A 17,627-nucleotide genomic window follows, 5' to 3' on the forward strand; every position below is an offset into this window, starting at 1 on the left:
GATTTTTCTTTTTCAAGTTTTTTCTCTTCACTTCCCTGTTACTTCCTAGTGCTTCACCATGTTTATTTCCTTGGAAACACTTATAACAGTCTAAAATTATCACGTTTGTTTTATTTTTTATTGCCTGCGTACAATCAGAATATATGCTTCATGATAGGAGGGATCTTTCCTAACTTGTTGAATCCTCAGGATCTAGCATAGTGCCTGGCATAGAGGAAGGAATCCATTAAACACTGAATTATATGAGTGAATAATTAAAGCCCTAATTCACACTAATTTAGACTTCTCCAATAACTGTCTAATTAATTTTTCTTTTTTGCCTCTAGTCTCTTACTCCTCTAATCTATGTCACTCAGGCTTGTCAGACCAATCTCCTTGAAACCTACTTAGTTCCTAGCACTAAAACCTTCAGCTAACTGTCCTTAATTGTTCCTTGCTCTACCAGTTGCCTACAGAATCAAGTTCAGACTTATTGATGCAATCCCAGGCTCTTTTTAAGAGCAGACTTCTTGCTTATTTTGAATGGCTTATACTTAACCAAATTGGCCAACATGCTCATTACCAAAAATACCTGTGATCTTTGCTTTGGTGCTTTAACTTAGTTATTCCATCTGGAATTTCTTTCCTTCTGACTTCTGAATGACAGTCTTGCCCATTCCTGATGGCTCAACTTAAATGTTAATATTCTTTACTAAACATATGATTCCCTTTATCACATTTCCAGCATCTCGTCTTCTCCCACTACCCTTCATCCTGGTAAACATGATCTTGAATCTGTGTTCAATCTTGCTTTTTGTCTTTTATTTCTGTGTAGTGTTACTGCATCTACTTGTATTCCTAAAAAGTCTGTTCAATTACTTTTCACTTGACAAAAATATATCTTTATATATATATAAAATCTTTTGGATTTATATTTTTCATGTGATATATTGATAAGATTCATTTATATTGTTCTGTGTCTTACTGCTGTGTGACAAATTAGCCCCAAGCTTGTTAGGTTAAAAACAACACTCATTGATTATCTCACAGTTTCTGTGGGTCAGGAATCTAGGCACAGGTTAGCTGGATCCTCTACTTGAAGATTTCTCATGAGGCTATAATCAAGGTGTTGCCTGAGGCCATAGTCACCTCAAGGTTAACTGGGCCAGATCTACTTCCATGCTCACTCGGTGATTGCTGGCAGAATTAAGTTCCTTATGGAATTGGATTAAGAGCCTTGATTCTTACTGGCTGTTGAACAGAGATCACCCTCCTTCCTTGAAAGGTGGCCTTCTCCATCACAGCGCATGAGAAGAGCAAGGGAGAGAATATCAGCAAGACAAAATCACAGTCTACTGTAACTGAATTACAGAATTTACATCCCCTCACTATTGCTGTATTCTCTTCATTAGAAGCCAGTCACTAGGTCCAACCCACATTCAAGGTGAGGAAATTACACAAAGGTATGAATACCAGGAGGCAGGGGTGGGACATTGGGAGCCTTGTCAGAAGCTGCCTACCGTATGGCATACCACTGTAATTTATTTCTTTTAACAGTTATATACCATTTTGTTTGAATATACCAGTTTATGCTCCTCTTCTTGGACATTGGTTTTCCCTTCTGGGTTTTTTGCTGTTGTGAACAGTGATGCCACAAACATTCTTGTATGTGTGAAGGGTCTCTGGTACTCTACTCTGAATCTTTCCCGGTTTAATATTGTGTTCTGACAGACTGAAGCACTAGCAAGACATCCTTAGTTAGATCCTTTCGTAATTCATAGGTGTGATTATTGGGTTTTCATGCTCATGTTTGAGAGGTAGCTCCTTCAAACCTTGTTACAACATGGGCACGTTTCCTGTCTGATGTGAAAAAAAAGAGACATCCTTGAATAATTTTATCTAGAATTAATCTTATCCCTTCTAAACTCCTATAGCATTTCTTTTGTTATGTATTTACTACTTGTCACCTTTTATTACACTTATTTTGTGCATTTCATATTTTTTCCCTTGAAATAGTAACTTGTTGAGGGTAGGAAATAAATCTGATTCCGGTTTTCACAATTTACACAGTGCTTTCAGTATGTGTTACTGAGCGAATGAATTCTGTTTAAATGTCGGTGCCTAATTTTTAAAGTCTTTATAATCTGGTTCCAGTAACCCTATTATATTTCTCACTTCTCTCATACAGGGACCCTTATTTAGGCAGGTGGGTCTCTTAGACATTCTTTTTCAATCTCTTCCTAATGAATTTAGATCATACGATCTTTCTTCTGTTTCTATTGAATTTATTATTTATTTCACACATTTAACATTTTAGTATATACTTGAGCCGTGTTATATGTACTTAGTCGTAATAGGTACACAATAAACTTTATTGATGGAATTGCTGAAGTATCTTACTTTATAGTTATTTTCAACTAGTTAAGTATTTTTATACCATCTATATTGTCAGTTGACTGAGCAAATAAATAAACAAATACTGATGTGTTTGAGTAGATTTTTATCACTTTTTAATTTTTTTGGTCATAGGTATTTTTGGAGTTAATGGAGTCAGAAGGACCTCCAGAGTCAGAGAGTTCAGAATTTTTCTCACAGCAGGAAGAGGAAGATGAAGAAGAAGAAGTCCAAGAACCAGAGGAAACAGGCCCCAGGAACCCCCTTTTACAACCTGCTCTCACAGGGGATGTAGAGGGTTTGCAGAAGATTTTTGAAGATCCTGAGAATCCTCATCATGAACAGGCCATGCAGCTTCTCTTAGAAGAAGACATCGTTGGGAGAAATTTGTTGTATGCAGCTTGCATGGCTGGGCAAAGTGATGTGATTAGAGCTTTGGCAAAATACGGTGTGAATCTGAATGAAAAAACCACCAGAGGTATTTTGTCTTTTTTCTCTCATCAGTATTACTTATGATGACCTAAAGATGCCATGTAATATATTTCAGGTTAGATATATTTGATATGCCTGTTTTATACTTTACATATATGTGTATATACATCTATATGGGTATATGTATGTGTATACATGTAAATGTCAATGTTGATATTACATAGTATAGTATTTTAGAACATAGACTTCACTATTTATTAGCTGTGTGACTTGGCAAGTTACCTAATCTTTTTGTGTTTCTGTTTTTCCATCTGCAAAATGGGGACAATAATTATATTTTCCTTACAGGGTATAATGAGGATTAAATAGGATAAAATAAATATTTTAGTGCTTGGCATATTGTAAATTGATATATAGTAAATGTGTAATAATTTACTGTTATCTCTTTCCCTTGAAGATTTATTAATTGTTAGCAATCATCTAATTAGCTTTTTAAATTCAGTAATTACTTTTTCAGATTGCAAATATAATATGTGGTCGTGGTAGAAAACAAAAAAATGATCATCAGCATGATCTTCAGCAAAGAAAGGATATACACTCTCTTCATGCTCACATGGAACATTTTAAAAATATTGATCGTATGTTAAGCCATAAAGGAAGTCTTAACAACTATCAGAGAATCTATAGCATATAGTCTTTGATCAGTGACTATGACAAAATAAAATTAAAAAGTAGTAACAAAAAGATAACTGAAAACTGAAAGCAAGAACACACTTACTTATTTTTTATTTTCATTTTTATTTTTTGAGACAGGGTCTCACTCTGTTGCCCAGGCTGGAGTGCAATGGCATGACCTCAGCTCACTGCAACCTCCGCCTCCCAGGTTCAAGCAATTCTCACACCTTAGCTTCCCGAGTAGCTGGGACTACAGGCATGGGTCACCGTGCCTGGCTAATTTTTGTATTTTTTGGTAGAGACAGGGTTTCACCATTTTGGCCAGGCTGGTCTCGATCTCCTGACCTCCAGAGATCCACCTACCTTGGTCTCCCAAAGTCCTGGGATTACAGGTGTGAGCCACTGCACCCAACCAAGAACACACTTTAAATCATCTATTGGTCACAGAAGAAATAATGAAAATTATGAAATGTTCAAGTGACAACAGCATCACTATGTCTGAACCCATGGGATACAACTAAAATTAAAATTCTAGTATAATATTTATATTAGAATATACAAAACATAAAAATATTAGGAAACAAAACATTTGACTGAAGAAGTTAGAAAAAGAACAACTGAGTAACCAAAGAAAGTAAAAGAAAAATAATTGAATAAATTAATGACGTTGAAAATAAAGAAATAGGCCAGAGGCCAGGCACAGAGGCTCACACCTATAATCTCAGCAATTTGGGAGGCCGAGGCAGGAGGATTGCTTGAGGTCAGGAGTTCAAGAACAGCCTGGGTGACATGATAAGACTCTGTTTCAAAAAAGAAAAAAAAAAAAAAAAAAAGAAAGAAAGAAAAGCAAGAAAGAAAGGAAATAGAAAACAGAATAGATGGAAAGGAAAGGATTGACAATACCAAAATCAGGTTCAGTGAAAATGACAGTTGAAAAACATTTGATTTTATATATGTATACACACACACACACACACACACACACACACATATTTGTTGTCGTTCTCTTTTTTTTGAGACAGAGTCTTGTTCTGTCACCCAGGCTGGAGTACGGTGGCGCAATCTTGGCTCACTACTGCCTCCGCCTCCTGGGTTCAAGCAATTCTCCTGCCTCAGCCTCCTCAGTAGCTGGGATTACAGGCATGCAACAGCATGCCTGGCTAATTTTTGTATTTTTTAGTACAGAGGGGGTTTCGCCATGTTGGCCAGGCTGGTCTCAAACTACTGGCCCCAGGTGATCCACCTGCCTTGGCCTCCCAAAGTGCTGGAATTACAGGTGTAAGCCACCGCACCCAGCCGACCTTTGATAATATTAATCAGAGAGAGACAGCATAAATAATATTTGGAATTGAAAACATAGAACATTAACACAGAAAAAAAGTAAGATTTAAAAAAAATCATTAGAGCCAGGTATTGTGGTTCACACCTGTAATCCCAGCACTATGGGAGGCCAAGGTGGGAGGATAGTTTGAGCCCAGGAGTTTGAGACAAGCCTCCCTACCTCCTGGGCTCAAGCAGTGCTCTCACCTCGGCCTCCCAAAGCACTGGGATTACAGGCATGAGCCACTGCATCTGGCCTGTGATGAAAGCTCTTAGGGAAAGCGGAATAGAAGAAACTTTCCTTAAGGCTGTCTATCAAAAACCTGAAGTGAACTTACCCAACATTGAATTTTTCAGAAACATTCTTTATAATCAGAAATAAGACTAAGATATTTGTTATTATGGCTTCCATTTATCATTATAATAGAGTTTCCAGAAATAGCAGTAAGAAGGGTAGAGAAATAACACAGTATTGTGCTAGAGCCAGCTTTTATGAGCTCTGAAGAACTGATTGTTAAAATTTCAGAGTTTTTGTGAATTGGTTGATGTCATGTTGATAGCTATTGAAATTGGCCATGTTGGGCCATACATCACAGTAATTGGCTAATGATACAAATCAGGGCTTTTCTCTCCAGGTAACTAGTTATACATTTACCAGCATACTACTGGATATAAAGATCAGAGTATAAGAAACAAAACTCTGATTATTCATAGGTACATAGACTTAAATTCAAGGGAATCTACTATTAGTACTAAGAGAGTTTAGGAAGAATATGAACATAAGACCAATATCCCAATCAGTAACTTTCTATATACCATCAACAACAAGGGAATGTGATAAAAATAAAGATCTTATTCATAACAAAATGATAAAGGAACTAGGAATAAATCTGACAAAATAATTGTAAGACATGGGTCCATTACAAGATGGCCAAATAGGAACAGCTCCAGTCTGCAGCTCCCAGCATGATCGATGCAGAAGACGGGTGATTTCTGCATTTCCAGCTGAGGTACCTGGTTCATCTCATTGGGACTGGTTGGACAGTGGGTGCAGCCCATGGAGGGTGAGCTGAAGCAGGGTGGGCATTGCCTCACCTGGGAAGCACAAGGGGTCAGGGGATTTCCCTTTCCTAGCCAAGGGAAGCCATGACACACTGTACCTGGAAAAATGGGACATTCCTGTCTTAATGCTGTGCTTTTCCAACAGTCTTAGCAAATGGCACACCAGGAGATTATATCCCGTGCCTGGCTCAGTGGGTCCCACACCCATGGAACCTTGCTCACTGGTAGAGCAGCAGTCTGAGATCAACCTGTGAGGCAGCAGCGTGGCAGGCGGAGGGGCATCCACCATTGCTGAGGCTTGAGTAGGTAGACAAAGCAGCCAGGGAAGCTCGAACTGGGTGGAGCCCACCACAGCTCAGCAAGGCCTGCTGCCTCTGTTGACTCCACTTCTGTGGGCAGGGTATGACTGAACAAAAGGCAGCAGAAACTTCTGCAGACTTAAACATCCCTGTCTGACAGCTCTGAAGAGAGCAGTGGTTCTCCCAGCACGGTGTTTGAGCTCTGAGAACGGACACATTGCCTCCTGACACCCATGTAGCCTAACGGGGAGATACCTCCCAGTAGGGGCCAACTGACACCTCATACAGGCAGATGCTGCTCTGGGATGAAGCTTCCAGAGGACAGATCAGGCACCAATATTTGCTGTTCTGCAATATTTGCTGTTCTGCAGCCTCCGCTGGTGATACCCAGGAAAACACGGTCTGGAGGGCACCTCCAGCAAACTACAACAGACCTGCAGCTGAGGGACCTGACTGTTAGAAGGAAAACTAACAAACAGAAAGGAATAGCATCAACATCAATAAAAAGGACATCCATACCAAAACCCTATCTGTAGGTCAACAACATCAAACACCAAAGGTAGATAAAACCACAAAGATGGGGAGAAACCAGAGCAGAAAAGCTGAAAATTCTAAAAACCAGAGCAGAGCACGTCTTCTCCTCCAGAAGACTGCAGCTCTTCAACAGCAACGGAACAAAGCTGGACAGAGAATGACTTTGATGAGCTGACAGAAGTAGGCTTCAGAAGGTCGGTAATAACAAACTACTCCAAGCTAGAGGAGGATGTTTGAACCCACCGTAAGGAATCTAAAAACCTTGAAAAAAGATTAAACAAATGGCTAACTAGAATAAACAATGTAGAGAAGACATTAAATGATCTGACAGAGCTGAAAATCATGGCAGGAGAACTATGTGATGCATGCACAAGCTTCAGTAGCCAATTCGTTCAAGTGGAAGAAAGGGTATCAGTGATTGATGATCAAATTAATGAAATAAAGCAAGAGAACAAAATTAGAGAAAAAAGAGTAAAAAGAAATGAACAAAGCCTTCAAGAAATATGGGATTATGTGAAAAGACCAAATCTACATTTGATGGGTGTACCTGAAAGTGACTGGGAGAATGGAACTAAGTTGGAAAGCACTCTTCAGGATATTATCCAGGAGAACTTCCCCAACCTAGCAAGGCAGGCCAACATTCAAATTCAGGAAATACAGAGAACACCACATAGATACTCCTCAAGAAGGGCAACCCCGAGACAGAATTATCAGATTGACCCAGGTTGAAATGAAGGAAAAAATGTTAAGTGCAGCCAGAGAGAAAGGTTGGGTTACCCACAAAGGGAAGTCCATCAGACTAACAGCGAATCTCTTGGCAGAAACTCTACAAGCCAGAAGAGAGTGGGGACCAATATTCAACATTCTTAAAGAAAATAGTTTTCAACCCAGAATTACATATCCAGTCAACCTAAGTTTCATAAGTAAAGGAGAAATAAAATCCTTTACAGATACGCAAATGCTGAGAGATTTTGTCACCACCAGGACTGCCTTGCAAGAGCTCCTGAAGGAAGCACTAAACATGGAAAGGAACAACTGGTACCAACCACTGCAAAAACATGCCAAATTATAGAGATCATCGATGCTAGGAAGAAACTGCATCAACTAATGGGCAAAATAACCAGCTAAGATCATAATGTCAGGATCAGAGTCACACATAACAATATTAACCTTAAATGTAAATGGGCTAAATGCCCCAATTAAAAGACACAGACTGACAAACTGGATAGAGTCAAGACCCATCAATGTGCTATATTCAGGAGACCCATCTCATGTGCAGAGACACACATAGGCTCAAAATAAAGGGGTGGAGGAAGATCTACCAAGCGAATGGAAAGCAAAAAAATAAATAAATAAATAAATAAATAAATAAATAAATAAAATAAAATAAAATAAAAAGCAGGGTTGCAATCCTAGTCTCTGATAAAACAGACTGTAAGCCAACAAAGATCAAAAGAGACAAAGAAGGCCATTACATAATGGTAAAGGGATCAATTCAACAAGAAGAGCTAACTATCATAAATATATAGACACCCAATACAGGAGCACCCAGATTCATAAAGCAAGTCCTTAGAGACCTACAAAGAGACTTAGACTTCCACATAATAATAATAATGGGAGATTTTAACACCCCACTGTCAATATTAGACAGATCAACGAGACAGAAGGTTAACAAGAACATCCAGGACTTGAACTCAGCTCTGCATCAAGCAGACCTAATAGACATCTACAGAACTCTGCACCCCGAATCAACAGCGTATACATTCTTCTCAGCACTACATCACACTTATTCTAAAATTGACCACATAGTTGGAAGTAAAATACTCCTCAGCAAATGTAAAAGAACTGAAATCATAGCAAACTATCTCTCAGACCACAGTGCAATCAAATTAGAACTCGGGATTAAGAAACTCACTCAAAACCCCACAACTACATGGAAACTGAACAACCTGCTCCTAAATGACTACTGGGTACATAACGAAATGAAGGCAGAAATAAAGATGTTCTTTGAAACCAGTGAGAACAAAGACATAACATACCAGGATCTCTGGGACACATTTAAAGCAGTGTGTATAGGAAAATTTATAGCACTAAATGCCCACAAGAGAAAGCAGGAAAGATCTAAAATCAACACCCTAACATCACAGTTAAAAGAACTAGAGAAGCAAGAGCAAACAAATTCAAAAGCTAGCAGAAGGCAAGAAATAACTAAGGTCAGAGCAGAACTGAAGGAGATAGAAACATAAAAAACCCTTCAAAAAATCAGTGAATACAGGAGCTGTTGTTTTGAAAAGATCAACAAAAGGGATAGACTGCTAGCAAGACTAATGAGAAAAGAGAGAACAATCAAATAGATGCAATAAAAATGATAAAGGGGGTATCACCACCAATCCAACAGAAATACAAACTATCGTCAGGGAATACTATGATGCAAACAAACTAGAAAATCTAGAAGAAATGGATAAATTCCTGGACGCATACACCCTCCCAAGACTAAACCAGGAAGAAGTTGAATCGCTGAATAGACCAATAACAGGCTCTGAAATTGAGGCAGTAATCAATAGCCTACCAACCAAAAAGTCTAGGACCAGATGGATTCACAACAAATTCTACCAGAGTTACAAAGAGGAGCTGGTACTATTCCTTCTGAAACTATTCCAATCAACAGAAAAAGGGAATCCTCCCTAACTCATTTTATGAGGCCAGCATCATCCTGATACCAAAGCTTGGCAGAGACACAACAAGCTTCTCTAAAATTCTCTAAAGGAGAATTTTAGACCAACATCCCTGATGAACATCGATGCGAAAAATCCTCAATGTAATACTGGCAAATAGAATCCAGCAGCACATCAAAAGCTTATCCACCATGATCAAGTCGGCTTAATCCCTGGAATGCAAGGCTGGTTCCACATACACAAATCAATAAACATAATCCATCACATGAACAGACCCAACAACAAAAAAACACATGATTAACTCAATAGATACAGAAAAGGCCTTTGACAAAATTCAACAGCCCATCGTGCTGAAAACTCTCAATAAACTAGGTATTGATGGAATGTTTCTCAAAATAAAAAGAGCTATTTATGACAAACCCACAGCCAATGTCATACTGAATGGGCAAAAATTGGAAGCATTCTCTTTGAAAACTGGCACAAGACAGGGATGCCCTCTCTCACCACTCCTATTCAACATAGTGTTGGAAGTTCTGGCTAGGGCAATCAGGCAAGAGAAAGAACTAAACATATTCAGTTAGGAACAGAAGAAGTCAAATTGTCCCTGTTTGCAGATGATATCATTGTATATTTAGAAAACCCTGTCTTCTCAGCCCCAAATCTCCTTAAACTGATAAGCAACTTCAGCAAAGTCTCAGCATACAAAATCAATGTGCAAAAATCACAAGCATGCCTATACACCAATAACAGAGAAACAGAGAGCCAAATCATGAGGAAACTCCCGTTTACAATTGCTACAAAGAGAATACAATACCTAGGAATCCAACTTACAAGGGATGTGAAGGACCTCTTCAAGGAGTATTACAAACCACTGCTCAATGAAGTAAAGGAGGACACAAACAAATAGAAGAACATTCCGTGCTCATAGATAGGAAGAATCAGTATTGTGAAAATGGCCATACTGCTCAAGGTAATTTATGGATTCAGTGCCATCCCCATCAAGCTACCAATGACTTTCTTCACAGAATTGGAAAAAACTGCTTTAAAGTTCATACAGAACCAAAAAAGAGCCTGCATTGCCAAGACAATACTAAGCAAAAAGAACAAAGCTGAAGGCATCACACTACCTGACTTCAAACTACACTACAAGGCTACAGTAAGCAAAACAGCATGGTACTGGTACCAAAACTGAGATATAGACCAATGGAACAAAACAGAGGCCTCAGAAATAACACCACACATCTACAACCATCTGATCTTTGACAAACCTGACAAAAACAAGAAATGGGGAAAGGATTCCCTATTTAATAAATGGTGCTGGGAAAACTGGCTAGCCATATGTAGAAAGCTGAAACTGGATCCCTTCCTTACACCTTATACAAAAATTAATTCACGATGGATTAAAGACTTAAATGTTAGACCTAAAACCATAAAAACCCTAGAAGAAAACCTAGGCAATACCATTCAGGACATAGGCATGGGCAAGGACTTCGTGACTAGAACACCAAAAGCAATGGCAACAAAAGCCAAAATAGACAAATGGGATCTAATTAAACTAAAGACCAGGCCGGGAGCAGCAGATCATGCCTGTAATCCCAATACTTTGGGAGGCCGAGGCAGGTATATCACAAGGTCAGGAGCTCGAGACCAACCTGGCCAATATGGTGAAACCCCATATCTACTAAAAATACAAAAATTAGCCGGGCGTGGTGACATGTGCCTGTAATTCCAGCCACTTGGGAGGTTGAGGCAAGAGAATCACTGAACCCGGGGAGGCGGAGGTTGCAGTGAGCTGAGATCATGCCACTGTACTCCAGCCTGGGTGACAGAGCAAGACTCCATCTGAAAAAAAAAAAAAAAAAGAAAAGAAATCAACAACAACTAAAGACCTTCTGCACAGCAAAAGAAACTACCATCAGAGTGAACAGGCAACCTACAGAATGGGAGAAAATTACAAGAAAAAAACAAACCCAATCAAAAAGTGGGCAAAGGATAAGAACAGACACTTCTCAAAAGAAGACATTTATGAAGCCAAAAGACACAAGAAAAGATGCTCATCATCACTGGTCATCAGAGAAATGCAAATCAAAACAACAATGAGATACCATCTCATGCCAGTTAGAATGGCAGTCATTAAAAAGTCAGGAAACAACAAATGCTGGAGAGGATGTGGAGAAATAGGAATGCTTTTACACTGTTGGTGGGAGTGTAAACTAGTTCAACCATTGTGGAAGACAGTGTGGCGATTCCTCAAGGATCTAGAACTAGAAATACCGTTTGACCCAGCAATCCAGTTACTGGGCATATACCCAAAGGATTATAAATCATGCTGCTATAAAGACACATGCACATGTATGTTTATTGTGGCACTATTCACAGTAGCAAAGACTTGGAACCAACTCAAGTGTCCATCAATGATAGACTGGATTAAGAAAATGTGGCACATATACACCATGGAATACTATGCAGCCATGAAAAAGGATGAGTTCGTGTCCTTTGCAGGGACATGGATGAAGCTGGAAACCATCATTCTCAGCAAACTATCACAAGGATAGAAAACGAAACAGTGCATGTTCTCACTCATAGGTGGTAACTGAACAATGAGAACACTTGGTCACAGGGTGGGGAACATCACACATTGTAGGGTGGGGGGGCTGGTTGGAGGGATAGCATTAGGAGATATACCTAATGTAAATGACGAGTTAATGGGTGCAGCAAACCAACATGGCACATATAACAAACCTGCATGTTGTGCACTTGTACCCTAGAGCTTAAAGTATAATAATAATAAAACAAGAATTGTAAGACATTTATGGCAAAAAGTATGAAACTTTATTGATTTATATGAAAGACCACACGAAGTGTATATGTGTCTCAATAGTGAGATTAAATTTCATAATGCTGTTTCTCTTAATTTCTTCCAAATTAATTTGTCAATCTAGTTAATATCTTTTTAAAAAGCAACTGAGAAGCTGACTCTAAATTTCAGTGGGGAAAATGAACTATTTAGTATATGATGCCAGAGAATGTTTATTATTCATCTGGAAAAAAATAAAATTATATACCTTTTTTTTTTTGTCTTTTGAGGAACAACTCTTTAATTAGTCTTTATCATGCTTGCTTTTTCTTTTCTTTTAGCCACCAGAAAACATTGGGAACAGAAAAAGACACAAAGTAAATAGATTGGCAAATATTTCTATTCTATGACTCATAGAAGTTGCTGCCATCAGGTATTCCCAGATATAGTGCAAAGTACTTCACATGTCTTACCTGATTTAATTCTTTTAAAAACTATCTAAAGATGTTCTGTGTTATCTCTTTTGATCAATGAGGAAGCTGAGGCTTAGAAAGGAAAAGGAACTTGTCCAAGCCTCGCAGCTAGAGACTGACCTATAGTTTAAGTCCTGACTTGTCAGGACAAAATGCTTAATTCCTGTTACACGTTGCCTGTATTTGCAGACATAGGACCCACTGCAAATTGGCATGTGATACCTGCTCATGTGCTATGACAAAAATACTAAGATGCCTAACTATGATTTGTGCCACCCTCCCATAGCATAATATTGATGTAGATAAATGTCTACCCGTTGTCCAATTCCCCCATATGTATAGGTGTGGCTATGATATAGATAGGTTTTTTTTTAATTATTATACTTTAAGTTCTAGGGTGCATGTGCACAACGTGCAGTTTTGTTACATATGTATGCATGTGCCATATTGGTGTGCTGCACCCATTAACGCGTCATTTACATTAGGTATATCCCCTAATGCTATCCGTCTCCCTCCCCCTCCCCACAATAGGCCCTGGTGTGTGATGTTCCCCTTCCTGTGTCCAAGTGATCTCATCGTTCAATTCCCACCTATGAGTGAGAACATGCGGTGTTTGGTTTTCTGTCCTTGTGATAGTTTGCTGAGAATGATGGTTTCCAGCCGCATCCGTGTCCCTACAAAGGACACGAACTCATCCTTTTTTATGGCTACACGGTATTCCATGGTGTATATGTGCCACATTTTCTTAATCCAGTCTGTCACTGATGGTCATTTGGGTTGATTCCAAGTCTTTGCTATTGTGAATAATGCTACAATAAACATACGTGTGCATGTGTCTTTATAGCAGCATGATTTATAATCCTTTGGGTATATACCCAGTAATAGGATGGCTGGGTCAAATGGTATTTCCAGTTCTAGATCCTTGAGGAATCGCCACACTGTTTTCCACAATGGTTGATATATACCTACTTTTTACCACACATAAAAATTAATTACAGGTGATTGTAAGACATGAATGTATAAAGCAAAATATTTTAAACTTTTTGAAAAATAGAGGAGTATTGCTATATTCTTGAGACATCACAGAGTATCTTGAGATATAAAGAACCCAACCACTAAGGGAAAATATCTCTCTGTCGGTCTATCTATCTATCTAAATTTTGAACTATGCCCAAAAGGTTTCATAAACAAAGTGACAAAATAAGCCACAAAGGATATATCTATGTAAAGACAGTCTACTAATTAATAGGCTTAGAATTCAACCCAATAGAAAAATAGGCAGAGGTTAGGAACATGCAATTTATGGGAGAGAAACTCTCATGGCCAATAAATAAATGAAAATATGTTTAACTTCACTATAAAAGCAAATGTAAACAATGGGCTACCATGACTCATCAGAGTCAGAAAAATTTAAATATTTGACAGTATTAAACATTGCTGAAGATGTAGGAAATGGGAGTTCCTTCACTCTGAGGAGGGATTATAAATTGATGTAATCACTTTTGAGAACATTTATATCAAGTTGTTAATGGACATACCTGATGATCCTAATTTCCATTTCTAGAGATATGTCTTTGGGAAACTCTCACACATGCTTACAAGAAGGAATAAGTGTAAAAATGATTATTCAAGCCTTGCTTATAACAGTTAATCACTGGAAATAAATAATAGGAGGGTAGATAAATACATTATGGTATTTTCATACAATGGAATATTACACAATAATTAAAAGGAATGAATTAGCTTTTTGGGTATTAAAATGGATAACTCTCAAAAATGTTGAGGCAAAAATCAAGTTACTAAAGGATTCTGTAATAAATTCGTTAACAGCATGGATTTTACAGCCAGACTACCTGAGTTAAAACTCCAGCTTTCCATTAACTTGACTATGTGACTTGGGCAAATTATATAACCTTTCTGTGCTATGGTGTCTTCATCTATAAAAATGAGGATAATAGTAATATTTAAAACACTATATAAAGGAAAAGGAGAGACCCAAATCAGTATTTGGCAGTGTTCCCTAACACTATTCAAGGAAGGTTATATTGTGACTGGTTGACATGAATATTGCCATCTTTTTGGTAGGTATTTTCCAATGTGTGGGAATAGGTGTATACTCTATTAAGACTTGATGATACACTCTAAAATATTCTGTTTCTTCATTCTGATTGTATGTCACCATGAAACCTTATTTAGAGAGGGGATTCCTAAGCTAAGTGTTGCAGGTGCTCCTGGTTTCTTCTTGCTGCTTATAGGAAAATACCAGAGGAAAAATAAATTGAGAAAAGGATAATTTGGGAAATTCCAAGCCTGTCTATATGGCAAAGACATGAAAATTAAGATTCACTGTCAGAAAAGCATGCTTCAGAGAAAAAACTGAGTATATGACTCTACAACCTTCTGTTGACACGTTGGATCAAAAAGTTCAGAGTGGCTGGGTGCGGTGGTTCATGCCTGTAATCCTAGCACTTTGGGAGGCCAGGGAAAGACTGCTTAAGCCCAGGAGTTCCAGACCAGCCTGGGCAATATACTGAGACTCTGTCTCTACAAAATGTTTAAAAAATTATTGGCTGGGTGCGGTGGCTTATGCCTATAATCCCAGCACTTTGGGACGCTGAGGCGAGTGGATCATGAGATCAAGAGATCAAGATCATCCTGGCCAACATGAGGAAACCCCATCTCTACGAAAAATACAAAAATTAACTGGATGTGATGGGGCATGCCTGTAGTCCCAACTACTCCAGAGGCTGAGGCAGAATAGCTTGAACCCGGGACACATAGGTTGCAGTGAGCCGAGATCGTGCCACTGCATTCCAGCCTGGCAACAGAGATACTCTATCTAAAAAAAAAAAAAAAAATAATGATCTGGGCATGCTGGCATGAGCCTATGGTCCCAGCTACTCGGGAAGCTGAGGTGGGAAGATTGCTTGAGCCCAGGAGTTCGAGGCTGCAGTGAGCTATTCATGCCACTGCACTCTAAACTGGGCAACAGAGAGAGACCCTGTCTGCAAAAATAGTTTAGAGAATTTAGACACAAGAGATTAAGGGAATGACTGGGGTTATCCCTTTATCACACCAGGAAGCCTCTAGAAAGCTTAAGAGTATTGTCCCTCTGTGCAATAAAGTGAATTGCAGTAAAAAGAAGTATGTATGTCCTTGTGGGCAAGTTCAAACAATGATCTTTGATTTAATTTTTTAAAAATCAATCTGAAAAAAATTTAAAGATGCCTTCCATATCCTTCTTGTTTACAATTATACCTCATGGCAGTCACTTGAGAAAGTCTAAGAAATGACTTTCTAATTTGATGGGCCATAATTTTAGCTTTAATTAAAAGTATTTCCAAACCTAAGGTATACACAGTTTTAGTAATTTGTATGATTGTGCTAACAATAATGCTAGAGTGGTTAGAGTTTGATAAAAATTCTTTACAATCACAGTCCAGTTGTGTTTAGAATAGATGACCGTTAGGGAGATTGCCATCTTCCTCCCATGATGTTGAAGAGCTCAGGCTTCAGATAGTCTATGTTGGCATCTTGCATCCGTCATTTACTGTTTGCCAGAGATGTTTCCTTGGGCCAGTTTCTTACCCCACCTGGACTTTAGTTTCCTTGTCTATAAAATGAGAACTGTAATAGTTCTGACATCATAGTGGTTTTATAAAACTAAATGAGTTTTCTATATGTAAGACAGAATAGTGCCTGGCCCATGGTAATTGTTCAATACTTGATCACCATTATGATCTTCCACTACGTAAATTAGCCTAAAACAGTGTTGTCTGTTTGATCTCACCATCTTCATTCCATTTGTTAGGGTATACACTCTTACACTGTGCTGCAGCCTGGGGTCGTTTGGAAACTTTGAAAGCACTGGTAGAACTGGATGTTGATATAGAAGCTTTGAACTTCCGGGAAGAAAGGGCTCGAGACGTTGCTGCTAGATATTCTCAGACTGAGTGTGTTGAATTCCTGGACTGGGCAGGTAAGCAAGCTCACAAGGGGTTGGCAAACTGACCGATGTGATGAGTTTTTCTCCTGTGAGTTACAGGATATGTCACCTTTTTTCACAGTGTTTTATTTGTAGATACAACCACAGTCATAGTTGACAATAATACATGAAATTTCCCCCTCTTTCTTTATTTTGCTATTGGCCATAAACATTGTATTTATTAGGAACTGTACATATTGGAAGCTTGTTGATTTACCAACTTCTGTCTCACCAATAATTTTCTATGAGAAAATAATTTCTATAAGAAGATTATTGTATGTTCAATATATATGTTCAAGGCCATTGTTTGAGAGACTCAGGCAAAATAGATCATTTCTTAAATGTTTAAAAAATAGCATATTTGAGTAATATATTTGATTCTTCAAATATAAAAGGTTGTAACAATAATTTTAGAAAGGTTTATTTAGGCTAAATTAATTTATAGTGCTAATAGTCAGAATAGTAGCTACCCTTATGGCATGGGGGAACTTCTGGGATGTGATGTTCTTTTTCTTAATCTGGTTGCTGGTACATGGGTATGTTTCTTTGAAAATTCGTTGAGCTGTACACATAGGTTTTGTATTTTTCTGTTTGTAAGTTATACTTCAATACAAAGTTCAAAAAACAGTACTATTTTGTCTGTTGCTAATATTTTGCATATATACTTCCACAACCCTGTAAAATATAGCTTAAAGAGATTTCAGGAAGATGTACCTTTGTAACTAAGCTAGTGCTTATGAAGTTCACAGCATTTATTTTGCAAGGCTATCTGCATTTCTGTTTTTAGCAAGCATTTATTGAATTTCCATTGTGAGTATAGTATTGCTGTAGATACAATTGGTTGTTCCTGCCCTCTGGATATTTGTTAGGTGGGAGATTATAAGTTATGGACACATTCAACAATTGTTCAAAAATATCAGAAAGACTGTGATTAAAGGTTAAAATTGGCGGAGCAGGTATTCCGTGCTACAGGGTGGTGGGAGAATAGGAAGTCAGAGCATG

General features: G+C 38.3%; 1 protein-coding gene and 1 non-coding gene across 2 annotated transcripts in view; both read left to right on the plus strand.

The window, feature by feature from the left end:
• The window catches only part of ANKRD45 (ankyrin repeat domain 45), a 62,908-nt gene that overhangs the window by 7,532 nt on the left and 37,749 nt on the right, over positions 1–17,627 (plus strand). Inside the window, exons 2-3 of the mRNA XM_050767945.1 lie at positions 2,509–2,851; positions 16,452–16,619. Of these exons, the coding sequence (XP_050623902.1) occupies positions 2,524–2,851; positions 16,452–16,619 (496 nt within the window). The 5' untranslated portion in view covers positions 2,509–2,523. The remainder of the gene's footprint in view (positions 1–2,508; positions 2,852–16,451; positions 16,620–17,627) is intronic.
• Positions 1,742–1,845, plus strand: LOC126945601 (small nucleolar RNA U13). The gene has a single exon (XR_007722495.1). It is a non-coding gene; the product is annotated as a small nucleolar RNA U13 (small nucleolar RNA).

This window comes from Macaca thibetana, chromosome 1 (genome assembly GCF_024542745.1).
Source record: "Macaca thibetana thibetana isolate TM-01 chromosome 1, ASM2454274v1, whole genome shotgun sequence".
NCBI classification, from domain to species: domain Eukaryota; kingdom Metazoa; phylum Chordata; class Mammalia; order Primates; family Cercopithecidae; genus Macaca; species Macaca thibetana.